The sequence below is a fragment of the Lagenorhynchus albirostris genome, chromosome 2 (genome assembly GCF_949774975.1).
Source record: "Lagenorhynchus albirostris chromosome 2, mLagAlb1.1, whole genome shotgun sequence".
NCBI lineage: Eukaryota > Metazoa > Chordata > Mammalia > Artiodactyla > Delphinidae > Lagenorhynchus > Lagenorhynchus albirostris.
The window spans coordinates 872857-885224 of NC_083096.1; the positions used below are offsets into that span (position 1 = coordinate 872857).

A 12368-nucleotide genomic window follows, 5' to 3' on the forward strand; every position below is an offset into this window, starting at 1 on the left:
CATCAGTACATGCTCACGACTCGCCCACGGACGCCCCGCCTCTGAAAAGAAACAACCCCAGGAGCCCCCAAGCCCCTCCTCCTGCTTCCCGTCAGCCCGCCTGCTCGCCTCTGCCCTCCAGTCCCACCAGCCAGCCCCAGCTCCTCCTGAAGCGGGACCAGCCGGCGGTCAACGCCAGGGCCAAGTTTTTCTCCCAGACCATCCCTCGCGTTAGCAGGGATGCCGATGGGTGACTGCCTCTCTCTGGCTTAGGGTGGACCGACGCCAGGAAAGATCGGAGGCGCTACGCAGTGGGTTACAGCAGGGCTTCTAGAGGGATTTTGTGGCAGGAGATTGAATGTCCCTGCGCCTTGTGCAGGGCAGCAGGAGGGATGAGCAGTGAAAGCCCTTTCACGAAACCTGCCAGACCCATTGCAATAGGGTCTCTCCCAACAGCCCAGTTATATTTCCCCAGATTTACACATGGTGGGGTCCTGCTGCCCCTCCTGCTGCCCCCACAGGAGGTGCCCCGGCAGAGGAAGGAGCCGACGGGACGGAGGGAGGTGGGAACCCTCTTCCCAAGAGCTCGTGGAGGCCGACAGCCCTGTCAGAGTTCCCTGACCTACTGCACCTCACAGTTTCTTGCCCAAACAGCCTGCCAGTTTTCAGTCTAGGAACACAGTGGGGATTTATTTTCCCTCTCTCTCTCTTTCTCTCTCTCTCTCTCTCTCTCGCTCGCAAGAAGTGGCCACGGCAGGCGGGGGCCTCTGATGCTGGGCCCTCCTCGGCAGGAGAGAACGGCCGGGTGGCTCGGGTCCTGGAATCGAGCTCCTTCCTGGGGCTGTAGACACTGGGGAGTCCCCAGCACACTACCAAATACAGTAGAAAGGAGTCAGTGGAGCACGTGCTGACCACAGCGCCGTCCACCCCGGGTGGAGGCGTCACGTGTGCACTCGAACAGGGCAGGCCTGGGGCTGGCCGCTCGTGAAGCCCGCGTCCTGTCTGCTTGCATTTCTGGCTCTCCGTGGCTCTCGCCTGCTTCTGCCAGCCTCTGCATTTTTGTATTATATCTTTTTCTCATTGCGTGGCCCCCTTGTCTTTAAAAGGCTAAATGCTCTGTGCTAAATTTGGTCACACAGCGCTCCAAGATTCCCTGGAATGTCCTCAAGTTTCAAACAGCTCTGACAGCGAGGCAGGCCCGCCCCCGCCCGGGGATTGGCCTTTCCTTTCAGGGCCGGGCCGTCGTGGGGCCTTATTGGCTGCTGGCTGGACCAGCCCGGGTCCACTAGCCCTGGGACTGGGGAGGCTGCTGCCCCCCGTTCACACTTGGGCACCTGCAGCAGGCAGGGCAGGGGAGCCGAGGTCCTCGACCAGCTGGGGGTCTGCTCTGTCCAGATCGGCTCGCACCCCGTCCCCGCCCACCAGGACCTCCCTGCAGCCCTCACGAGAGCAGCAGCCCACTTTGCCAAGATGTCCAAGGTAGCCAAGTATCGCCGGCAGGTGAGCGAGGACCCCGACATCGACAGCCTGCTGTCCACCCTGTCTCCTGAGGAGATGGCGGAGCTGGAGAAGGAGCTGGACGTGGTGGACCCAGACGGGAGCGTCCCCGTGGGGCTGCGCCAGAGGAACCAGACGGAGAAGTCGTCCACGGGCGTGTACAACCGGGAAGCCATGCTCAACTTCTGCGAAAAGGAGACCAAGAAGCTTATCCAGAGGGAGATGTCCATAGATGTGAGTGGGGCGGGGGGCGGGGGAGGGGGAAGGGAGAAGAGGGGGAGGGGAGGGAGGGGGAGGGGGGAGACCCCGACGCCGCGATGAGGATGCTCTTTCCTTAGAAGAAGAGTTCTCGCTGGCAAAGGATTGAATGTTTCAGAACCGATTGTCATAACCTGAACTGGCCGTGTGAGCCCCTTACCCCTATTTGCCGTCTCATGAAGCAGAGGTCGGATGTGTCGGGGGGACCTGCACCCACGTATCACGCGGGGCTGCTAGCAACTTGGGAGCTGGAGGGGAACGCCCTTGGGGTGGTCACTGTCGGGTTGACTCCACCCGGATGCCCACACCTGGCTTTTTTCCTTCCCATTCATCCCACCCTCCTGGCAGGAAGGGAGACTGGGCTTGCAGTCCAGTCCTTGTGGAGAACAGCTCGCTTTCAAGGCCTCTGGGCATCTCGTGGCATGTGGACCGTGTGAGGCAGCTGGTCAGATGGGCTTCCCAGGGCAGTGGAGACAGGCCAAGGTCTGCACCTTCACCCACAGCTCCCGTCCGTCTCATTCCCGGGGGAGGTGGGGTCTGCACTTTCTGGAGGAGCCTCTTGAGGGAGCAGGCCCCCTTTTGGGGGTAAGGCCCCTTGGCTGGGGGATGAAGCTCTTTCCCAGCCACCAGGTGTTTTGCCACCAGGAGGGGACAGAGGAGGGGCAGGGGTGACCGCTGGGGAAGCGTCTGCGCACATCTAGGATGGGCTTAAGCAAAGTGGCTTTCTGGGTTTTCCCGGGTTTCTGCCGTGCGCTCATATGTGGGTTTTCTTGGGACAAAGGAGCCTGGCCTCGGCCGGAGGACGACTCCGCAGACACCCTTCCTCCAGGTCAGGAGTGTCTGCTGGGGAGACTGCTCTGCTGTGTGTCGCCTCCCCACCCCCCCGCCTGGACCTCCCCGGCCACCTCCCTGTGCGCCATCACCTGAAACTCCTGCGAGGCGTCCGGCGGGGACACTAGCTGCAGCGCCCGCCGGTGGGCACGCGTGGCCCCTCGAGGTTGGGAAGCAACAGCAGAGGGGTAGAGGCTGGGGCAAGTGGGGGGCTGGCGCCCGGCCTGCCCCTGCCACCCCGGCCTGTGTTTAAAGCTTTGCCAAAACCCTGGTAGGGTAGGGGTCGTTTCGTAACACACAGAACTATCAAATCACTCTGCTGTGCACCGGGAACTCACATAGCGGTAGCATTTTAGGTCAGTTACCGTTTATTATCCTGTGGGCAAGGTCCAGGTGCAGCTCCGACGCGCTGGGTAGATACTACCGCCTCGATGGGAAATGAGAGGACGCGGGGACTTGCTGCTGGGACGCACGGAAGGAAGCAAGACGCTCCCCGGGGGCTGGCACCTCTGTCAACGCCCCACTGGACCCCTGGCACCCAGTCCCCAGGCTCTGAGCCCACAGCTGCAAAGGTCCCCGGAGGTGAAACACAAGCAGGAAACACTCCTGATCCCAAAGCAAGGCGTTCAGGCCGCAGAGCATGTGAGGGGCTCACCCTCACAGGCCTCCCTCCCGGCCGGCCGGTTAGCACCAGGTGGACACTTGTCTCGCAGGCAGAGCCCGAGTCAGGGGACACATGACGCCTGTGGGGAAGGCACCCCTAGGCCTTTTCCCTTGGAGGGAGGCTGTCGGTCCTCCACACCCCACACCGCTTCCTCCCCCAGGCCGGGGGCCCATGCAGCTCGGTGGCTCCCGGGCCATGGGCAGAGTCACCTGTGTCACCTGGGGAGGGGGCACAAACCCGGGGACGCGGCTTTGTCAGCACCCTTAGCAGAACTCGAGCCTGGTACGAGCTCTGCTTTGAAACACGTGGTCTGAGGACCAGAGTCCCGCACTGTGACCTGCCTTGGTCGCCTCATCCCCACAGTGAGGCTGGAATGTCCACCTCATCGACTCCATCGGGCTGGTTCGAAGGCAAAACTGCAGCTCCAGCGTGTCGGCTGTCTGGGTCAAGAAGCCCAGGAGCCATGGGGCTGGGAGGGCGGTGCCGGAACTGCCTCTAAGCAGAGAGTAAGGAGCCGGCGTCGCCTGACTTGATGACGGTGTTGTGGGCGCACTTTTGTCTTTTTTTGTATGTATTTAATTAATTTATTTATTTTGGCTGCGTTGGGTCTTCGTTGCTGCGCGCGGGCTTTCTCTAGTTGCGGCGAGTGGGGGCTACTGTTCGTTGCGATCCTTGGGCTTCTCATTGTTGTGGCTTCTCTTGTTGCGGAGCACAGGCTCTAGGCGTGCGGGCTTCAGTAGTTGCGGCACATGGGCTCAGTAGTTGTGGCTCGAGGGCTCTAGAGCGCAGGCTCAGTTGTTGCTGCACAGCATGTGGGCTCTTCCCGGACCAGGGCTTGAACCCGTGTCCCCTGTATTGGCAAGCGGATTCTTAACCACTGCGCCACCAGGGAAGCCCATGGGCATACTTGTTAAAGGATCCTTATCTTTTAGATGCGGACACTAAAACACTTACGGGAAAAAACCTGCTAGGATTAGGGAATTTGCTTTAAAGTACTGCGGCCCGGGGTGGGGGGGGGGTGGGAGTGGGCAGGGTATAGATGACGTGAGACTGTCCGCTGGTAGACAGTTGCTGACGTGTTGAAGCTGGTGGTGAGTCCGCACTGTGCTATTATACTCATCTCTCTACTTCTGTGTATATGTTTCAGATCTTCCATAGTAAAATGCTGTTTGTTTTTGTATTTAATACATAGAGACAAGAGTGGAAGGCGGGCCCAGTGTGGGTTTTGTATTTAATACGTAGAGACAAGAGTGGAAGGCGGGCCCAGTGTGGGTGCTACACTCTGGCTCTTCCTGGGGCGGGGTCCCCAAGGTTCATATGCAGACTGGGTGGGTCTCGCTGTGGAAGGGACCTCGCTCTGCTTCTTCCCCACCCCCTGCTTCCTCCAGGTCAGCTCCTATCTGTCCTTGGGTCTCAGGTACCACTTCCTCCAGGGAGTCTTCCCTGACTTTCCCTGCCCCTGGCAGTGTCAGGCACCTTGCCTGTTCTGAGGCCTCCAACGCCACTTGTGCCAACCCCACCCCGGCCCATCCTGTCCTCCCGTCACATTGTTGCCAAGTCTGCTTTCTTGTGCAGCTGGTGTGGTTCTGGGGAACACGTGCTAGCTCGGCCTGGTGAGCAGGGGGTCAGGGTGGGCTTGACAGAGCTGACCCCTGGCTCCCCTCCCTCCCTGTAAAGAGGCAGAGCCCTCGGCCAGTGTGTGTCATCCCGGTCCTCCCGCCCAGGTGGAAGACGGCCCTGGCAGGTGTGTGGCCAAGGGTTCAGTGAAACCGTCGTCGTGGCTCAGGTTTCAGGAACCGGATCCCAGCGGGTCAGCCGTGTGTTCTCTTTCCTTCCCAAGTGGGAAAGAAGGCCTCCCGCCTGCCTCTCCGTCCTCCTCCCTGGCCTGCCGGGGGCTGGGATTAGCACCTGCGCCCAGGCAGGAGCAAGGGCAGCTCAGCCAGGGTGGAGGACGCCCTTCTGGGTTCTCCCTCGGGGAAAACTCGAGAACCTCCATGAGCCAGTAGCTGCTGGGCCCAAAAAGCCTCTGAGCTCCCTGTGGCCCCTGCCCCCGCAGCCTCAGCTCCCAGCCCAGCATCCGCGGTCTCCCCGCAGCGACGGGAAAGCGGAAGAGCCCAGCAGCAGCAGCAGGTCCCATTGCCCTTTGCCGTGTGCACTGGGCGGCATGGCTCCTTGCTTAAGGAGATTAACCCCAATGGGTACACAACCAGAATAGCCCCAGAGGCCGGGCGGAGGGGCAGGAGACGTGATGGGGAGGCACCAGCGGGCACCGGCGATGGCCCGGCCAGCTCAGAATCCCACCCTGGATCTGAAATCTGCCTCTGTCCAACCGGAGTGTGAAAAAGCACACTTTTTTTTTTTTTTTTTGTGGTACGCGGGCCTGTCACTGTTGTGGCCTCTCCCGTTGCGGAGCACAGGCTCCAGACGCGCAGGCCCAGCGGCCATGGCTCACGGGCCCAGCCGCTCCGCGGCATGTGGGATCTTCCCGGACCGGGGCACGAGCCCGTGTCCCCTGCATCGGCAGGCGGACTCTCAACCACTGCGCCACCAGGAAAGCCCAAGCGCACTTCTTAAACTAGGTGGTGGGATCCACGTGTGTTTGTCTTAGTTGCTGCTCTTAATCACGTATTATATAGGTTCTTCTGTATGCATAGAATGTTCAGTTTGATGAATTTTCAGCAAGTGAAGCTCCTGCTGCCACCCTTGGGCTGCCCCTGGGCGCTTGCCTTCTCCTCAGCGAGGCAGCAGGGTGGATGGATGGGCCAGGCGGACAGGGAGGCAGGACCATGGAGACCCGAACACGCAGAAAGTGCAGCAGTGCTGGGGGATGCAGGTGGGCGGGGCTGGGATGAGCATCCCACTGACCAAGGGGAGATTGCTACCAGATCGGGTAGGCTGGGGGCTCGGGGTCCCCAGGCTGAGGCAGGAAGGGGCCAGGATGGGGCCAGAGCCCGTACCCACCATCTGCTCCCATCAGCCTCTCCCTCCACCCAAGAGACGAGCATCTGTGTCAGACATCTGGGGTGGGGGGGTAGTTGATATTCGATGCCTGCCAAGTCGGATAAACAGGAATAGCCTTTCCAGACCAGCCTGAGCTTGTTTACCAGACCTCTCCTGGCATAACGGGAGAAGGAAGACGGGTCTGTCCCCCCACGGTTTGCTGGCCCAGGACACGGGGGTGGGGGGAGCCCCCAGTGTCTGGAGCCCGAGGTGTCCAGGTGTGACCCAGCTCCTGTCCCTTACGAGCTAGAGAACTCAGTGAGTCCCCTCAGGAAGGAAGCACACTCAGGGTGCTGGGGACCATCTGGGCCAAAGGCCTCATTAACGTGGCTTCCTGAGTCGACCACGCTACCTGTCAGGTGACCTTGGAGGGTTACTGTGAGGTTGAATTGGACCAGGTGCTGAAAGTGGCACAGGGACCTTGCCCTCCTCTCCCTGAATCCTGCAGACTTCATGCCTGGGTACTCGCCAAATCTTCTTCTTAATCTCTCATGAGGTTAAAAACTACTGCCGGTGGGAGTGAGGACTGGATGGACGCGGGGAGAGTGGCGGGGAGTTCAGTAAAGAGGGAGGCAGGGGGAGTTTACTTACTTCCTGCCCCACCCCCAGCCCGTGGCCTGGTTTCTTCTAGCCTCTGCCTAATTATTTTACCCCCAGGCTCAAGGGCTGAGGCTTGGGGCTGGACGCTGCTGGGGGAAGGGAGATGGGGGAGGTTTCGGGCCTGTGAACCCTCCTGGTCTCTGGGGTCCCCCGCAGAGAAGACCAGCTGGTCATCCCGAGGCCCTTTACAAACAGCTAGGAGTAGAACGGCCTCCGCCCCCGCGCCCTCTCCCTCCCACCCCCCTTGCCTCCCCCAGGAGGGCCCACAGCCCCTTCAGGCTGTCGCATCAGTACCAGCGGGACCCCGCCCTGACCTGAAAAGTAGAACATCCCTGGCGCAGAAGGTAGCGAGTCTGGAGGTCAGAACAGGGTCTGCAGAGGCAGCTGGACCTGGATTCAGACCCCGGCCCTTTGCCTTTCGGAGCCCGAGATGCCCATCCACAAGACGGAAGCAAAGCCCACCATAGGGCAGTTGTGAGGTTTAGGCCAGGGCACGGAAGGCCTGTGGCGGGGAGATTTCCCTGGCCCTGAAGGTCCGGTAGTTAAGACTCCGAGCTTCCACTGCTCGGGGCACAGGTTCAATCCTTGGTCAGGGAACTAGGGTCCTGCATGCCCTGCCCTGCGGCGCGGCCAAAAGAGAGAAGGCACTTGGCAGGCTGGGGGCTGGGGGCCTGGAGGTGGGGCCTTGAGCCCTGTCCCGCCTTCACTCTTTTTAGGCAGGGTTCACGGATCATGTTTGTGTTTCTAAGTAGGGAGGCGGATTCCACTAAATCATTGATTCTCCAGCTATTTTGTGAGTTCCCAACAGGCAATTTCTAAACGCTAGGAGACAGTAGTAAGACAGAGAGGCCCTTGGCCCTGAGCTCACGTTCTAGTGGGTGAGACAGATAATACTCATAGAGACCATATACACACATCACAGGTAACATCTGTTTGTTACAAAGAAGAATAACCTAGTTTCAGGAAAGAGTATATAACCAATAGTCTTGGTGGGGGGAGATTCCTACCAGGGGTCAGGGAAGACACTGCCCAGAGGCGATGTGGGAACAGGTCTGGGATGGACTGAGGGATCGGCCACGGGACGGTCTAGAAGGAACAGCAAACACAAGGCCTGTGGTGCTAGCAGGTGTAGCCTGTCAGAGGGCGAGCCAGGCCCTGTAACTGGAGCAGTCGAGCGGGGATGAGGCCAGGAGTAGGCTGGGTTCAGGTGAAGCAGGGTGGGTTCAGGTGAGGCGGGGCGGGTTCAGGTGATACGGAGCGGGGTTCAGGTGATACGGGGGCGGGTTCAGGTGATACGGGGCGGGGTTCAGGTGATACGGGGGCGGGTTCAGGTGATACGGGGCGGGGTTCAGGTGATATGGGGCGGGTTCAGGTGATGCGGGGCGGGTTCAGGTGATATGGGGAGGGTTCAGGTGATGCGGGGCGGGGTTCAGGTGATGCAGGGCGGGTTCAGGTGATACGGGGCGGGTTCAAGTTATACGGGGCGGGGTTCAGGTGATGTGGGGCGGGGTTCAGGTGATACGGGGCGGGTTCAGGTGATGCGGGGTGGTTTTCAGGTTATACGGGGCGGGGTTCAGGTGATGCGGGGCGGGTTCAGTTTATATGGGGCGGGGTTCAGGTGATGCGAGGCGGGTTCAGGTGATATGGGGTGGTTTTCAGGTGATGCAGGGCAGGTTCAGGTGATGCAGGGTGGGTTCAGGTTATACGGGGCGGGTTCAGGTGAGGCGGGGCGGGTTCAGGTGGGGCGGGGCCTTACAGGGCAGCAGTGGGAGCTTGGAGTTTTATTCCAAGCAGGGTGGGATGGCATTGGAGGGTTTTGAGCAGGGGAGAGATGTGGTCTGACCTCCGTTTTCAAAAGGAAATGTACACACTACTATATTTAAAATAAAATGCCTTTCCATGAAAAATAAAATAAAATGCGCGGACCCATTGCTCTGCCAGCGGTGGGACGCACAGAGGGCAGGAGGGCAGGATTGAGAGGTGGTCAGATTCGGGAGATACTTCACAGCAGCACAGCCAGGCCTGGCTGACGTTTTGGGGGAAAGAGAGGAGTGAGGTGATCCGTCCTGCCTGAGCTGCGGGTATATCTGGCGCCGCTCACTGACGTGAGCAGGGGATTTGAGCAGATGCAGAATGCTCGTGGAGCTTAGCAGCCCGACGGGGAGCGCTGGGTCGCAGGTCGAGTCTGCAGCTCAGCGGCGAGAGCCCGTTTGGGAGCCCGAAGTGTGGAGGTGATGCTGCAAACCCTGAGCCTGGAAGAGGCACTTGGGGAGCGAGTGTGGGTGAAGAGCCAGGGCCGAGGACCGGTCTCCGTCCCTCCCACGCTTCAGGCGCTGGAGAAGGAGGAGGAGCCCTGAAGGAGGCTGGGGAGGAGGGCGGAGGCTCGGAGCCGTTTCTTAGAAGCAGGTGAAAGGGGCTCATGGCGGGGGGCGGGGGGGGGCCGCCACGTCTGTTCCTGCTGAGAGATTCTGGAAGGTTAAGACTCGAGGAGGATGGCGGGGCCGGCAGATGGAGCACACAGACACGGCTCTCTGTTTTTTCTGCATTTTGTTCTAGTGGGGAGCAGCTGGAGGTAAACACGGATCACGGGAGGAGTTTTAAAAGATGGGCTGTGACAGCGTGTTCGGTGCTGCTGGCGAGGGTCAGTAGAGAGGGAGACCTTGATGGCGGGACGCACTACGGTGGGGCCTCACCTCCCACACTGGGGGGGGGGCGCGGAGGGGGGCGCGGAGGGGGGCACGATGCGTCAGGAAGGCGAGTCGGGGGAGGGGGAGGGGAGCTTGGCCTCTCACATGGGGCCAGGTACCCGGGCTGCTCTGGAAAGACACGCCCCGCCAAGCGGGGGTGGATTGAAGGGGAGCAGCTGGGAGGCTGGGGTCAGAGGTCAGAGGTTATGCCTCAGGTCCCAAGAGAAATGCTCAGTGCTTCCTGGTGAGGTAGGGACACACGAGACGCCCCAGACATGAAACCCGGCCTTGAACATCAGCTTCAACAGCTGCCAGAGCTGTTCCAAGACCCAGTAGACTGTCACTCCGGGGCACTGATCCTCTGTCCCCAAGGCCATCGTGCCCAGCGGGAGGCATGGCTGGCGGTGGGACGAGCCCTGGGCTGCAGGCCAAGCAGGGGCCCCGGGCTCCTTTCCCGGCCAGAGGGTTCAGCAGCCGCGCAGCCTCAGATGAGCTCCGAGCGTTCTCCAGCTTTACCTTCTTTCATCTTATTCTTCAGTGTCTTACCTGTGTCTCATTGACAAGAGTGGATGCTTTCTCTAGCGCACGTCTTTATTGAAATATAAAACACATGCAGAAAAGTGTACAAAACACAAATACAGACTTTCGCAAATTCCCACAAAGTGAACCAGAACCAGTGCGTCGACGGCATCACCCCAGGCGTCCTCCCCGTCGCCCCTCCCGTCCGTCCCCACGGGAGCCCAACCCTGGCTTCTAACCCCAGGCTTAGCTCGCCCGTTTAAAATCATGCATTTAGAGTCACACAGCGTGTGTCCTGTCCTGTGTCTTTATGTTTGTGAGATACATCCATGTCGTCCGTAGCTTTGTTTGTTGTTGTTTACTTGCACCGCTATGTGGTAACCCCTTGTGTAAATATGCCATAATTTATTTATCGTTTCACTGTTTAGACATATGGGTTGTTTCCAGTTTTGGGGATATTACAACCCATGCTGTTAGGAACGCTTTTGTCCGTTTTTGGGTGCACTTACGATTTCATTTCTGTTGGGGATGTGCCTGTGAGTGGCATTGCTGCCACACAGAAAACGCATAATGAAGTTCCCATTTCTTTGCCTGTGAATAGAGGTGATCCTATCTAATTTGGAGTCTCTGTGAGGGTGGGGCACACAAGTTTGCAGAATGTCTAACATAGCAATTTGCAAACAGTAGGCATTTAAGTAAGTGATAGCCACCGTGGTCATTTCTCCTGGGGCCCATCCTTGAGGGCAACCGCCTGCCTTCACGTCCTGGGACACATCCTGCCCTCCCACACGCCCACCAGTCACTCTGTTCAGACCTGGATGCCACAGTGAGGCCCGGGTCGGGTCTCTCCACCCCCAGACTATAACTTTCCCAGAAACGGTGGCCCCTTCCATCCTTGGCCCCAGCGTGGACAGACTTCTCATCAGTGTTTGGAGGCTTTCCGGCTTTGCTTATTTTCCCCTTGAGCTTCTATCTTACTCGGTCATTCTCAGCATTACCCTCGGTTCTCATGCTTCGGCCCCCACCTTCGTCACTGGGCCGGCAGGAGACTAACTCCCTGGCATATGTGCCCCGCCCCACAGCTGCTCCCCAGACCTGGAGAGAATGACGTGGCGGGTACGTCGTCGTTGCCGCGGCCAGGCCTCAGGCTGCCCAGAAAACCTCCGCACATCCCCCTCTTCTTCCAGAAGCCAGCCTTCCTCTAGGAACCCTCTTGTCCCAGCTCTCTTCTCACCCTCAGCGGATGACCTGGCGCCAGGTTTCACTGAGAACCTTGAAGGCTTCGGGTGGGAATACCTTCAAATTCCTCTTCTGCTACCTGAAAACGTGTAGGCGTCCATGTATGTAATCTTCCCCCTTCCCTCCCATCTCAGCACGGAAAAGACGGCCCTCCTCTGGACCAGGCACTGTTCGGATCCTGTTCTCTCCTGTGTCCTCTGCAACCTTTGCTCCCTTAAACACCGGTTTTCTCTCAGTCAGTCTCTCTCTGTCTCTGTCTCTCTCTGTGTCTCTCTGTCTCTCTGTGTCTCTGTCCCTCTGTTTCCCTCTGTCTCTCTCTGTCTCTGTCTGTCTCTGTCCCTCTCTCTGTGTCTGTCTGTCTGTGTCTGTGTCCTTTCCTCTGTGTCTCTCTGTCTCTGTCTCTGTCCCACCCTCTGTGTCTCTCTGTCTCTGTCCCTCCCTCTGTGTCTCTCTGTCTCTCTGTGTCTGTCTGTCTGTGTCTGTGTCCCCTCCTCTGTGTCTCTCTGTCTCTGTCCCTCCCGCTGTGTCTCTCTGTCTCTCTATGTCTGTCTGTCCGTGTCTGTCTCTGCCCGTCTCTCCTCAGCCTGCCTCCCTGCTCTCTCTCCGGCCCCATCTCTCCTCCTTCACAACAAACCTGCAGGAAGCAGCCCCACAGTCACCATCTCACCGCAGCTCCCTGGCCCCTGCACCGACAGCCTTGGGGGCTGGCTTTTTAGTCCTCGTCCCGCGTGCCTCCTCTGCGCCCTCCGACGCCACCTCAGTCCTTGGCATCCTGACCAACACGCTGGTTTCCTTCCTTCCGCAGCTGCTCCCTCCCCATCTTCCCCTGGTGTCCAGACACCGCTGTGGCCAGGGCTCTGGCCGCAGCCCCTGTGCCCGCCCACTCCCTCTGGCCTAGATCTCCATTCTGAGTCTAGAGCATTCACTTGCCTCTTGTGCTCCTCCAGTGTCTCAAGTTCAACTAGTCCAAAAATAAATGAACCATCGCCCCAGCCCGGGCCCGCCTCTCCTCCTCCTCTGTAGTTTGGTGAGCAGGGGGCTGCCTAGCCCCCCTGCCCGTGTCCCGGCTTCTCTTGGCGACAGAACCCTGGTGC

General features: G+C 59.5%; 1 protein-coding gene across 1 annotated transcript in view; it reads left to right on the top strand.

Annotated features, from left to right (window-relative positions):
• Positions 1-1245: 1245 nt before the first annotated feature.
• The window catches only part of LMOD1 (leiomodin 1), a 32180-nt gene continuing 21057 nt past the window's right edge, over positions 1246-12368 (top strand). The window contains exon 1 of the mRNA XM_060126250.1: positions 1246-1710. Within this exon, the coding sequence (XP_059982233.1) occupies positions 1450-1710 (261 nt within the window). The 5' untranslated portion in view covers positions 1246-1449. The remainder of the gene's footprint in view (positions 1711-12368) is intronic.